At 37.0% G+C, this 15,196-nt stretch overlaps 1 protein-coding gene across 1 annotated transcript; it reads right to left on the bottom strand.

Annotated features, from left to right (window-relative positions):
* Nucleotides 1-7,715: 7,715 nt before the first annotated feature.
* LOC125475111 lies at nt 7,716-12,075 on the bottom strand. Its single transcript, XM_048579497.1, is given in 8 exon segments — nt 7,716-8,013; nt 8,105-8,260; nt 8,566-8,641; nt 8,985-9,082; nt 9,084-9,147; nt 9,235-9,668; nt 10,335-11,700; nt 11,753-12,075. Coding segments are annotated over 8 exon segments (2,652 nt in total). The 3' UTR covers nt 7,716-7,878.
* Between the last annotated feature and the right edge of the window lie 3,121 nt (nt 12,076-15,196).

Genomic DNA, 15,196 nt, shown 5'->3' with positions numbered 1-15,196 from the left:
GTTGCTTCCTACTTGTTTCCTTATTACTGCCGCAAAATTCCGCACTTTTTTATTCTGTTGCAAAACCTAGGATACCCTTGGGTTAAAAAGAAAATTTAGATTTCAACTCAGCAACATGTTTTCTGCTTATTAAAAAATAAATTTAAGATTCTTAAAATAACTTTAAAAAAAAATTATGTAAATTATCTTAATTTAATTTTATTAACATTTTAACTAAAAAATATTTAGGTTCTAATAAATATTGAAAAGTCACTAAATTGACATCATGAAACTCGTGGAACACTATGAAAGAATATGAAACACATAAAATATTTTTTTTTAATTATTTTAACCATTGTATATAAATTTTGACCGTTCTCTTTCTTCATTATTAAATTTGATCATATTAAATCTCAACCGTTGGATTCAGTGAATTTATAAATATAAAACTAAAATAAAGTTTCACATATATGGTAGACCAACTCACTAACTTGGGGAAATTTTGGGTTAAATTTGCCACAAAAATAAGTTTTTTGGTTAAAACTCATATTTAGTTCAAGAATTGGAGCAAGTTAAGGTAAATTTAAAACTTAAAATTTGAGTTTTACTTCTCGAGTAGCTCTAAATACTAAAGGAAGGATGCTTTGCTTGACTTGGTCTTCCCGTAAAGAACATGGAAAATGGAAATGTATGTTCTTTCACCTTTTTCTTTCTTTTCTATTTTTACTGCTTTTTTTTCTTTTCCGGACTCGTCTCTTTTGGGGTTTTAATTATTCCAGAAAAAAACATAATGACCAGGCGATTAAGCAAGCCTTGATTCCCATTAGAATTGTTGAAAATGGAAACCAGGTGAGTCAGCGTATCTGAGACTCTGACAGTCGTTAGATTATGAGATTAGACTGCAAAATCCAACAGCATGCAAGGCGGCTTCCTACTTGTTTCCTTATTACTGCCGCGAAATTTCTGCACTCACTTTTTATTTTGTTGCAAAACCTATGGTTATTTTCAATTCTTGGGTTAAAAGAAAATTTGCATTTTAACCAAAGACATGTTTTTTACTTGTTAAAGAATGAATTTAGGATTCTTAAACTAACTTTCAAAAAAAAATTATGTAAACTATCTTAATTTAATCTTATGAACATTTTAACCAAAAAAATATTTAGGTTCCGATAAATATTGAAAAATCACTAAACTGACACCATGAAACTCGTTGAACACTATGAAAGAATATGAAACACATGAAAGATTTTTTTTTAATGATTTTAACCGTTGTATATAAATTTGGACCTTTAAATCTTTTCTTTACCATTAGATTTGATCATATTAAATCTTAATCGTTAGATTCAGTGAATTTGTAAATATAAAACTAAAAATAAAGTTACACATATATGGTGGACCAACTCACTAACCTGGGGGAATTTTGGGATAAATTTGCCCAAAAAATGAGTTTTTGGTTAAAACTCATATTTAGCCCAAATGTTAGAGCAAGTTGAGGTAGGTTTAAAACCTAAAATTTGAGTTTTACTCCAAGGATTGGAGTAGGTCTAAGAGAGAAATGTGTGAAAATAAAAAAAACTCAAAAATCATTTTTGCTTTTTAAGAAGTGTATCACTTTTTTCCACATTCTTTTTAACATTTTAGTAGCCTTTATGCACACGCTCACGCGTGTGCAGAAAGCATTTTTTGAATCACGGCGTGCTACGTGTTATTTACACTTTTTAAATGTATTTATATGCGTAAACTGACAAAAGGAAAGTCAAATATTTGAAGTAAATGAATAATCTAATATCAATATAGAAGAAACCCTCATAAACCAATTAAAGCAGCTGAATCCACATAATAAAATTGGTCTCTATTGAATTTACGTTAAGAATAGAGAAAATAATATTTAATAAACAACTAATTGAATTACATTATGGTTAGCCCATTGTAAGGCTAAGCCCACCCCCTCCCTCTTAATATATATAATATTGTTTGTTCAAAAAAAAAAAATCAATTGACAACTAATTTAATCACATTATTATCCGCGTGCGAAAAACCTTTTTATAATTGGCATTACACTCCTCTTAAGATGTTTTAAATGCGTCTAAAAATAGAGAAAATAATAATTAATGAACAATTGATTGAATCACATTATTGCTAGTCTATTGTGAGGTATTAATTTTTTTTTTTAAATTGTACACAAAAAAAATAATTATTAAAAAAAACACTGTTAAAATGAATGAAAATACCCCTGCCACATTTGATGCATTATTTTAGGTTGCTTTTGAAGTTTTTGTTTGAGGGGCATTTCTGTACAATTACTTTTTGGTGAAGCTTGTGACACCAAACACTATTTATTTGGCATTTGGCTTTATATATAACTAGCCTTCATGCATGTGCTCACACGCGTGTAGAATATATTTTTTGAATCACAGCAGGCTACGCATGACTTAAACGTTTTAAATCATGTTAGAAGAAAAGTCAAATATTTAAAGTAAATGAATAATCGTAGATCATGCTAGAAGAAACCTCTCATAAACTAATTAAAGCAACTGAATTCACATAATAAAATCAGTCTATATAGAATTTACATTAAGAATAGAGAAAATAATATTTAATAAACAATTGATTGAATTACATTATTGTTAGCCCGTTGTGAGGCAAAGCCTATCCCCTTCTTCTTAGTATAGATAATATCGTTCGTTAAAAAAAAATCATTTAACAACTAATTTAATCACATTATTATCCACGTGCGAAATGATGAAATTGAGGTTTCACTATAAAGCCAATTGGCAATATGAGGAGTAGCCCAATATCATAGAAGCACATAGCAAACCTTGTCCCTCACCAATGTGGGACAACTCTCAACATGCCCCTCACGTGTGGCGGATTTTCAAGCTTACACGTGGACAACAACTAGGTGACGTGGAGCGTGTGTGGCCGTTGGGCTTCACACGTGAACGACCTGGCTTTGATACCATGATAAAATTGAGGTTCTACCATAAAACCAATTGGCAATATGGGGAGTAACCCAAAATCATATAAGCACATAGCAAACCTTGTCCCTCACCAATCTGGGACAACTCTCAACTCGAAAAACCTTTTTTATAACCGGCATTACAGGTCTCTTAAGATGTTTTGAACGTGTTTAAAATAGAGATAATAATATTTAATAAATAACTAATTGAATCACATTATTACTAGTCCATTACGAGACTAAACCCACTCCCTTCCCTCTTAGTATAGAAAATATCATTTGTTATAAAAAAATAAAAAATAAATAAATCATTTGACAACTAATTTAATCACATTATTATCTGCGTGCGAATGATCTTTTTTATAACCGGCATTACACGCCTCTTAAGATGTTTTGAACATGTTTAAAAATAGATAAATTAAATCACATTATTGCTAACCTATTGTGAAGTACTAATTAAAAAAAACAAACAAAAAAAACGCACGAAAATATTAATTATTAAAAAAATACTATTAAAATGATGAAAATGCCCTGACTTTATTTGATGCATTATTTTGAGATGCCTTTAAAGTTTTTTGTTTTGGGAGCATTTTTGTCCAATTATTTTTGGTAAAGCATTATGACACCAAAACACTATTCACTTTGTGTTGGCTTTATATATAACTAGCCTTCAAGCACGCGTTCACGAGTGTGCAAAAGGTATGTTTTGAATCATGGCATGCTATGCGCAACTTACACGTTTTAAATGTATTTATATGCATAAATTGACGAAAGGAAAGTCAAATATTTGAAGTAAATGAATAATTTTAGATCATGCTTGAAGAAACCCCTCATAAACCAATTAAAGCAACTGAATTCACATAATAAAATCAGTCTGTATAGAATTTACATTAAGAATAGGGAAAATAATATTTAATAAACAATTTATTGAATTACATTATTGCTAGCCTATTGTGAGGCTAAGCCCACCCTGTCACATCCCGCCCCGGGGGGGACCACTTCCCCGGCCCGCTCCACTACCGTAGCACGATATTGTCAGCTTTGGGCCTCGATTATGCCCTCACAGTTTTGTTTCTGGGAACTCACACGAGAACTTCCTGATAGGTCACCCATCATGGGATTGTTCTCGTGCGCTACTCGCTTAACTTCGAAGTTCCTAAGGAACTCAAAGCCAGTGAACTCCCAAAAAGCCTTATGCTAGGTAGGGATAGGAATATACATTTAAGGATCACTTCCCTGGACGATGTGAGATGTTACAATCCACCCCCTTAGGGGCCCGACGTCCTCGTCAGCATACCACGGCCAGGGTTAGGCTCTGATATCAAATTGTCACATCCCTGCCCGGGGGGACCACTTCCCCGGCCCGCTTCACCATCGTAGCACGATATTGTCAGCTTTGGGCCCCGACTACGCCCTCACGGTTTTGTTTCTGGGAACTCACACGAGAACTTCCCGATGGGTCACCCATCGGAAATGTTCTCGTGCGCTACTCGCTTAACTTCGGAGTTCTATGGAACTCGAAGCGAGTGAGCTCTCAAAAGGCCTTGTGCTAGGTAGGGATGAGAATATATATTTAAGGATTACTCCTTTGGGCAATGTAAGATATTACACACCTCATTCCCCTTAGTGTAAATAATATCGTTTGTTAAAAATAAAAATAAACTATTTGACAACTAATTTAATCACATTATTATCCGCGTACGAAAGACTTTTTTTATAACCAACATTACACACCTCTTAAGATGTTTTGAACGAGTTTAAAAATAGAAAAAAAATTATAGTTAATAAACAACTAATTGAATCACATTATTGCTAACTCATTGTGAGGCTAAGTCCACTCTTTCTCCCTTAGTAATGTCATTTGTTAAAAAAAAAGCACAATCATTTGACAACTAATTTAATCACATTATTATCCGCATGCAAAAGACTTTTTTTATAACTGACATTACACGCTTCTTAAAATGTTTTGAACGTGTTTAAAATAGAGAATATAATATTTAATAAACAACTAATTGAATCACGTTATTGCTAACCCATTGTGAGGTTAAGCTCACTCCCTCCCTTTAGTGTAGATAATATTGTTTGTTTAAAAAAAAAACAAAACAATCATTTGACAACTAATCTAATCATATTATTATCCGCGTGTGAAAATCGACATTACATGCCTCTTAAAATATTTTGAACGTGTTTTAAAATAGAGAAATTAAATCTACATTATTACTAGTCTATTGTGAGGTACTAATTAAAAAAAACAGCATAAAAAAACTAATTAAAATGACGAAGGACATTTTTTGAATCATAGCGTGTTATGTGCGATTTACACGTTTTAAATATATTTATATGGGTAAATTGACAAAAGGAAAGTCAAATATTTGAAGTAAATGAATAATCTTAGATCATGCTAGAATAAATCCCCTCGTAAATCAATTAAAGCAACTGAATTCACATAATAAAAGCGGTCTCTATATAATTTACATTAAGAATAGAGAAAATAATATTTAATAAACAATTGATTGAATCACATTATTGTTAGCCCATTATGACACATCCTAGCCCGGAATGTCCACTAGGACCCCGAATCGAGCCAATCCCTGGTCGGAGGTGTATCGACGAGGACGTCGGGCCCCTAAGGGAGTGGATTGTAACATCTCACATCGCCTGGGAAATAGATCATGTAAGCCTTATATGTATATTCCCATCTCTATCTAGCACGAGGCCTTTTGGGAGCTCACTGGCTTAGAGTTCCATTGGAACTCCGAAGTTAAGCGAGTTCATGCGAAAGCAACCTAGGATGGGTGACCCACCGGGAAGTTCTCATGTGAGTTCCCAGAAACAAAACTGTGAGAGCGTGGTCGGGGCCCAAAGCAGACAATATCGTGTTACGGTGGAGTCGAGCTCGGATGTGGTGGGGGCCCGGGTCGGGATGTAACACATTGTGAGGCTAAACTCACCCCTCCCTCTTAGTGTAGATAATATCGTTTATTAAAAAAAAAAAAATCATTTGACAACTAATTTAATCACATTATTATCTGCGTGTGAAAACCCTTTTTTATAACCGGCATTACACGTCTCTTAAGATGTTTTGAATGTGTTTAAAAATAGAGAAAATAAATTTAATAAACAACTGATTGAATCACATTATTGCTAGCTTATTATGAGGCTAGGCCCACCCTCTTCCCTTAGTGTAGATAATATCGTTTGTTAAAATAAAATTAAAAAAACAATCATTTGATAACTAATTTAATGTAATTTAATCACATTACTATTCGCGTGTGAAATACCTTTTTTATAATTGACATTACACACCTCTTAAAATGTTTTGAACGTTTTTAAAAATAGAGAAAATAATATTTAATAAACAACTAATTGAATCACATTATTACTAACCCATTGTGAGACTAAGTCCACCCCCTCCTCTTTAGTGTACATAATATCGTTTGTTAAAAAAAACATAATCATTTGACAACTAATTTAATCACATTATTATCCGTGTGAGAATAATTTTTTTATAACCGGGATTACACTCCTCTTAAGATGTTTTGAACGTGTTTAAAATAGAGAAAATAATATTTAATAAACAACTGATTGAATCATATTATTGTTAGCCCATTGTGAGGCTAAGTCCACCTTCTCCCTCTTAGTGTAGATAATATCGTTTATTAAAAAAATAAAAATAAAACAATCATTTGACAACCAATTTAATCACATTATTATCCGTTTGCGAATGACATTTTTTATAACCGGCATTACACGCCTCTTAAGATGTTTAAACGTGTTTAAAATAGAGAAATTGAATCACATTATTATTAGCCTATTGTGTGGTACTAATTAAAAAAAAAAAAACCACAAAAAATTAATTATTAAAAAAATACTGTTAAAATGACAAAACTGCCCCAACCTTATTTGATGCATTATTTTGGAATGCCCTTGTCTCCAAAATTAATTAGGGTTTTAGCTATCTTTCCCTTTAAATATAACATTGTGGCGCATCATACAAGAAGTTTTTTTTGTCCAAATATTTTTGTTGAAGCTTGGTGACACCAAAATCACTATTCACTTTTCCATTAGCCCATCCTCCCCCTTAGTGTAGATAATACCGTTTGTTAAAAAAAATAATCATTGACAACTAATTTAATCACATTATTATCTGCATGCGAGTGACCTTTTTTATAATCGGCATTACACGCACTCTTAAGATGTTTTAAACTGTGTTTAAAATAAAGAAATTAAATCACATTATTGCTAGCTTATTATGAAATACTAATTAAAATAATAATAATTAATTATTAAAAAATACTATTAAAATGACAAAAATGCCCCTACATTTTTTATGCATTATTTTGGAATGCCTTTGAAGTTTTTTGTTTTGGAAGCATTTTTGTCCAAATATTTTTGTTGAAGCTTGATGACATCAAAATCACTATTCACTTTTCCATTGGCTTTTATTTATAGAATATAGATATATAATACATATAGATTCACATTTTTTTTTAAACATTTTATTCACATTTTACTAATTTTTCGACAGGGCTAACATTTACCTCTTGGTCAATTGAAGAGCCCAAGAGGGCTAAAGGTGATAGTTTACCCTTGTCTCATCTCTTGAAGTAGAATACTTAACGGCAGTCTAACTAGATCAGCTCTCATATTAGATGAGAAAAGCACTTAGAGACGCTCCTATAATACTTTTATGAAATGACACTTTTGGGTTGTTGAAAATTGAAAATACCAGATTTCTCCGAAAGTGCAGGAAAGAAAGCATTCGACTTGACTGATATGAAATGCCAACCAAAATATCCATCTTTCCACTTGCCTCGTCTATCAAAGTCAAGTTTGATTACAAATAACTCGTAAATATGTCGAACATCTAATGGCCAATTTCACTTTGCTCCGGTTGCTCGGAAAGTCGTTGTGACAATGACCCGAACAGGGGACTAAATTCAATAGACGGCGGAATAACGCAATGGACCTTCGTGAGGATTGGGGACCTTGAGATGTTCTAGTATCGGAGAAAATTTCAAGCCAATGATTCTCACCTCTGGATTTGAGTGTCCATCCAGAAAAGTATCTGTGATCTGCAACCAGCACCATTCAACATTATTTATCATGCTACAGATTGTCAAGACGCGATAGAAAATTAGAACACTGATCACAGTTTGTACGTACCTGAGTGCATCCGACAAGTTTTAGTATTCTCAGTGATAGGCAGCTGTCCACGATTAAACCCAGGGCCTCGTCTGTAATATTCCGGCACCATGATAGATCTAGGGTATGCAACATCCTTGACCGTTTGGCAAGTGATATGGCTGTGTTGTGGCCGACCTGAAATGAACCCAATCCATATTATAATGTAGGAGCAACTAGTTGTGACTATGTAGCCCAGGGTCTCACTCAAAATCAAGCCTACTGCTCAATCAAGTGGCGAGCAGATTCTCACAGTCAAACCCCAACTTTGGTTCATGCAATTTAGCATGCATATACATTATCGAAAGTGTGAGTGCGAGTGAGTTTGGGTGCACACACAAATTCATTGTGAATGTTTATATTCCTGTTCATGTAAGATGTGCGTGTGTGTGTGTGTGTGTGTGTGTGAGAGAGAGAGAGAGAGAGAGAGAGCAAAGTTTTACCATCTGGATATGATTTAGTGAAAGTTCCTGTAAGCATTCTCCAGAAGTTTCCAGGAATGCAGCAATGGCTTCATCACTGTCACACAGGGAATAGATTGTTCTGTAAGTTTATCACTCAGAGGAATGCCTATCGTGTGAGCACCAAAATGAAACTAAAATCACATCAGCAAATAATAATATAAAAATAGCAGGTTCTAGTATCGACTTAACAGGGATCGACAATCCAACCCAGAAAATCATCAAAGGTCAGCACAAATAGAACTACTCTATTTATTCTCGTACCATATTAATTAGTCATATGCAATCTGTCTCAACAGGAGTAAGTACTAGCATTGCAATAATCTAGCAAAAACAAACTAATAATCATATCCACTTTGATGGAAAATAGTAAAACTAAACCTATTCATCTAGGAAATCACCTGAATGGATTCCGATGAAAATTTAATGTTTGAATTGCTCGGCAACCATTTGCAAGATATCCTAAAGTAGAATCAGTCAATTTGTTCAAGTTAGCCAAGGTCAAGCGCACGTAATCCCGAACAGGTTTCAGCTATCACTTTCACAGAAGAATCTGTTAATTGTCTGCACGAAATTAAAGCAACCCTGCATAAGTAGAAAAACAACATAGAATTCAATGCAAAAGTTGCACAATGTGTTAGAAATACTTACACACAATCAGTCAGAACAAGCTCCTTCAAACTGTGACCACGAGCTGTAATAAATTCCCTAATAAAACTGTCATAAACATTTTCAAAGCCTGCTAGCGAAAAAACCTCCAAACGCTCAAGCTTCTTGAGTGCTGGTAGCATAAGCATAGCATCAATGCCCTGGCAATCATTTAGATAAAGTTCCTTCAGAACTGATCCCAATGAGTCAGCTACAGTGCCAATGCTCGAGTAAGTGAGAAGAGAGCACTGGCTGAGGTTTAGAGATCTTAGTGCCGGGGCAGAAGATATAACTTTACCAAGCCCAATATCCGAAAGACGGCATGCACCACTTAGGGATAAAGTGACTAGGTTGGGCAAGCAATTTGATGACTGAGCTAAAGTGGAATGCAATATATAATCTGGCATACAGCGCCCACACTGATCAAGTTGTAGCACCTGATTTCACCACAGAGAAAAAAATTCAGATTACAAGACAAGAAGCTGGAAGCTCTACACTCAATGAACAATGAACTTTCATATTACTGATAAAGCAACAGAAATGGCTTCCAGTGAGTCATGAATCCTTTTTTAAAACATTAATGCAGGTTGCTAAGCTATGTTTATCAGGATAAAACATGAAAAAATATGTTTGCTCTCCCTCTGCTCCCATTTAACAGAAGCATCAATACCATACGAAGTAGACTTTCAGCACCAATAATTTCCCACTACATCCTTGTCGCAACAAAATCGACACTGAGAGCTCTAACACAGGAATTATGATCAGTCCATCCTTCTTTACATTAAGATATGAATGTGATCATAACAAATCGATATGCTCTCTCTCTCTCTCTCTCCGCTCCCAGTTAACAGGAGTGTCAGTACTATAAGAAGCAGAATCTAACAATTCAGGATAAAAGCTCAGTTAAGTTAAATGAGTACACAATACAATAAGAGCATACTCATCAACTACCTATGAACCATAATTGCATTCATACATAGCAAGCTTGTCTGTTGACTCAGAAACTAAGTATTTCAAGTTCACCTGACACGTCACACATGCACCAGATACAAATATACATTATATATGCAAAACAGAAGCTCAACCAAAATAAGAGAACGTACTGTTAAATTGGTGGTGTCGCACTGCTGAAAAGAGTCTGTAAACTGCTCCTCTGTCATCCATGAGCAATCCCGTAACCGAACCTCTGTTGGAGATCCCTGAACAAAAAGTTTGAATAAATGACTGTTCATTTTTCGAGAATCACAAAGCATCTGACTTAGCCGGTGCCTCAAAGCATCTGCCACGTGGTCAAGTGAAACAATTGCATCAGCATTCTTAGCGAGAACCACCAAACACAGATCTTGCAGTGAGGGGACCGAAATCTTAGGGAGGGGACGATCTGGAAACTTCTTAGGAATCCAATTCACTGATGATTGTTTGGTCCTGTTAGAGGGCACTTGCACATCTTTTTCTGCTCGATCCTTAATAATTTTCATGGCCGTAGAGAAGGGACCAGGCCAATCTTCGATATCCCGTGCTACTTCAGCATCAGGAGGCAAATGATTCACCTGTTCCTCTTCAGCAGAAAAGTATGCAAATCGACGTGCATTTCGCCTAGCTGTTTCGCGAAACCGCTCCATGTATACGTTTCCATCTGATACATTCTCTCTTGTATTCGTGTTACTGTTATTTACCTGCCTTTGATCGTGCAATGCAACATTTTCTTCTATATAAATCTGAGACGAAAATACATTGTCCACTGCTACATTATCTCCTATATGAATAGGAACCGTAAACACATTGTCAACTGAACTAAAAACTTCTGATTTCACACCCAATTCCACTTCATCGTTACCACTCGATAAAACCGCTTCTCCAACCAATTTCCCTTTCCCTTTTTCTTTGCTGCTGTATCTCCTTCTGCCCCTTTCTGTACCATTCTCACTGGGAGTCGGGTCACCTTTGAAATCTTCAATCACATCACTCAACTTCATCTTCCCTTTTGGATTACTACTCTTCAATACGTTCTCACTTGCCCTCTCCACGTCCGAGTCCGAATCCGAATCCAACACCACCACATCGACACCATTGACTACAAAACCACTCTCCCCCAACTTTCTCTTCCCTCTCTCTCCTCTTCCAACTTCATCTTCCCTCGTCACGGTACCATGCTCATCAGCAACTAAATCAATCACCAAAGCTCCATTACTACCACCATTCACACCCCGTTTCGTCACTTTATTCCCTGACCGCAGACTCAAAAACGGCGTACTCGCTACATCCTCCCCTTCACATTCGGAAGCCGGAAAATTAATATCGATCTCCAACTTCCTTTTCTTCTCACCGCAATCCCTCAAAATCCCTAAATCATAACTCAGCCCTAATTCTACCAAACCCCTCTTACCCTCTTCAATTTCTACCTTCTCCTGTCCTCCGGAAACCCATCTCAACTCCTCAGTCCCTTCCTCAACTCCCGAAACCATAATCCTGTTCCCAAACAGATTAAAACCCACCTCTCCATTCGAATCACGATCGTCACCTTGTTCCCCGCCGCCCCCTCTCGCCACCATCTCGGCAGAACCCGGAGACCTGGAAGCGAGACGTATACTCCGCCGCCGCAGTCACTCCTCCCGAGACAGGGACCGAACCGGAGCCCAACCCCAGAGATCCTTTTTGGGGATTGGGTCCAAAATTAGGGTTAGGGTTTCGGGGTTGGTAGGAGAAGGAGGTCGAAGCGGTAGCTGGAGGAGTGGGGGACTCGTGGGTCTGGGCTGGCGTGGGGGGCTCTAATTTGAGCCGCGTCTTGGACTTAGGCGGCGTCGTTTTGGGGGAGGCAGTTTCGCGGGACCTAAGAACCGTCATTTGATCGGATTTGATTGATGGAGAGAAATGCCGCGAAATGACGGGATACGGAAGTGGAAAGTGGGCGGAGAGAATCGGAGAAATTGGAAGTGACACTCCACTTAATTAGGGTTTTCGCAAGGAGAGAAGCTTTCTCCGTACGCTTAATTTGGGCCTGCTTCGATTTTCCCGCCAGACAATAATATCTATGGCGTGCGCAACTGCAACTCTTTTCGCACGTTTTCATTGCCACCACAAATATTAAAATCCAAAATTTGCCTAAATCCATCACAATTTCACAAACATATCCCTAAACTTTACATCAATTGCCATTTAGTCCTCCATAGGTTTTTCCCTCTTTTAATTTTCAATTGTCTAAACTTCAATTTCAATTTTACTGACTTGTCATTGGTTGAGGAATAGTTTTCTCTACTAACTTGATGTAAGTATATAATATAAGGTACAACTTGCTTTGATGATTGACTCGTGTATTGTGGCAAGACTTTACTGTTAGTTAGTTTTTTTTGTTTCCAATCGTATATCGTTTATCAAATAAGTCAACATTTGGTAGATTTTCATATTTATTGTTTTACCTTTAATATAATATGTCGAGTGTACCATTGTTTCGTAAAAATATCAAAGAATTTTGGTATAAAATTGATGTTATTGTTAAATTAAATAACCATAATAAGTTGACGATTTAATGCCACAATATTGAGTCACCATACCTCACAACTCCGCGCCTTACTGGCTTTTGAAGTGTTTGACCCGATTGGTTCCCTTGATCCATACCTCACAACCCCTTGCCTTATCGGCTTGTCAGCAAATTTAAGCCTAGTGTGGAACGTTTTGCGTTGTAACAAGGGTGTTTTACACACCCCATTCGACCCTCCCCTTTTTCTTTTTTTGTTTGGTTCTCTAGTTCTCTTTGTAGGTATTCCTGTCGATGGTTTGGATCTCGAAGGTTCGATTTGTTTCGGTGTTTCAAGATTAATCTTATGGTTCGTGTGTGATTTGGAATTTGGTGCAATCTTAGTGGATGCGGCATGCTGCTCTCCAGTGTTGGAGATTAGGGTTTCCTTTTGTTTGCTTAGGAAATCTAATGAAAAGGGCTTGAAAACTTTGAGTTTTAACGATATAGGAAAAAATAAAGGGTAAAATAAATAGTACCATGATTGACTTTTTAGTGTAAAAATGTGATTTTTCGTTAAAACTCCCTTGTTGCTTTGTTTCTTTTGCTGGCATAAGCTTGGTTGGGGCTCCCTGAATGTTTTGGGTTATTGCTCACTTTTCGCTTTGACCGTTTGTTGTTTGTACTTAATTTTCTTAATTAATGAATGTTCTCTTTCCAACCCCAAAAAACAATATATGTAAAAGTTAGTATTGGCAGGCAGTTTGATTCCACTTGGCTTATGACATTAATTTATACACGTATTCATACCTACCGTAATTTGTTTAGAGTATTACTATTTACACGCTTATTTTTACTTTTTGCACATTTCTTTTAATTTTCGGCTATAGGATTGAATGAATTTAATAAAATTAATGGACAAAAATTAAGAAAGTATATAGTGTGACATCCCGTCCCGGAGTTATCAGAACCGTACGCGTGAAATTACCATTTTACCCCTAGTTACTTTGTTATGTTGTTTGGTTGTTTGTGTGGTGTTGGCAAACTTGGGCCACACACACACACACACACACACTGTCTCACTCACCCTCACCCTCTGTCTCTGTCTCTGTCACTCTCTCTCCCTCCCGTGTCTCTCTCTCCCCCTTCTTCTCCACCTTATACGTACGGACACACACACACACACCCTAAAACGTCACAGATCGAGGGATCCAAGGCTACCATTGAACTCGTGGAGCTGAGAGGAGTCTAGTGGTGCCATTTTCAGGTAAGAATCTCGACGTTTTCACGTCGATTTTACAAGGTCCGTTTTGGGTCACTATTCATGCAAACCTAATATAGGATGTTTTTGGACATTTTAAGCTTGTAGTTGTGTTAGTGAGGTTCCCAGGAGCTTGGGAGTGCTTCGTTGGGTGATTTTGGACGTCGGGAAAGCTTGGTTCAAAGTTGGCCGAACTTGGATCGTTGTTGCAGGTGAGATTCCTTGATTTTTAGGCCTTAAAAGTTGTCTAACGTGATTCTACTAGTCCTAAGCTTCATTTTGGTATAAAGAACGTGAAAAATGGTTGAAAAATGAGTGAGAAAACGAAGTTTGAAAAATTTCCAGTTTTCCGGCGACGGCGCCGGCGCCGGCGGCGGTGGCTCGCCGGAGAAGACAGGGGAATATTCCGTTAAGGCTAACGGAATATTCCTAACAGACAGTAACGGCGTCAGTCAAGGTTAACGGAATATTCCAGGGAATATTCCTGACGGCGTCACCTGACGCCGTCAGTGTGCAGGTCACGTGGCCGCGCGTGGGGGGCGCGTGGACCCGTGCCTGTGCTGGCGCGTGGGGGCGCGTGACATGTCCAAAAATTATTTTAAAAATATGGTTGTGATCGTGAGGTTGTGTAGGTCACGTTGGTATATTCATTTGTCCATTTTGAGCAATGTATGAGAAGTTATTTTGAACGGACGGTTATGTGCTTTAAAGTTAACGTTTTTGTAGTTAATTCACATATAGGTGACACGTATCCCGAGGACGAGCGTGCACATTCGAGGCAGGGGGGCTACGACCCTTCTACTTACCAGTGAGTGGGCTTTTGTTTTCCGTATATACCTATATACGTATAAATTCCCAGAATTAGTATAAATGCTTTGTTTTATGCCATTCTTTTTATATGATTGATGTTTATGCATGATTGGTGGCATATACGTTTTAGTATATATTCATTTATGATTTCATTATGTATGTTGGTGCTGTGGCGGCCCAGGTAAGTGCCAGGTAAGTATGGTTTATCATTTGCATTAAATAGCGGTTAGAGATGCTTAGAGAGCTCATAACCTGCACCCCCGGTGTTAGTGCTCCCGCCCAGAGTAGGGCACAGTCCTTCACGTGTTGTTCACCTCCCGCACCACACGCTCAACTTGAATCCAAGTTAGGTGCACAGTCCTGTCGTACAGACCACTATAGGTGGTTCCGACTCGTAGGTGACCCGCGATTATTCGCACAGCCTTCACGTGATCGTAGCA

This window comes from the organism of the source record quoted next, unplaced genomic scaffold, assembly GCF_019419815.1.
Source record: "Pyrus x bretschneideri cultivar Hongxiangsu unplaced genomic scaffold, Pyrus_bretschneideri_v1 Contig1, whole genome shotgun sequence".
In the NCBI taxonomy this organism is placed as follows: domain Eukaryota; kingdom Viridiplantae; phylum Streptophyta; class Magnoliopsida; order Rosales; family Rosaceae; genus Pyrus; species Pyrus x bretschneideri.
Note: the sequence above shows the minus strand (reverse complement) of the source record. Positions and strands in the feature narration are given on the sequence as shown.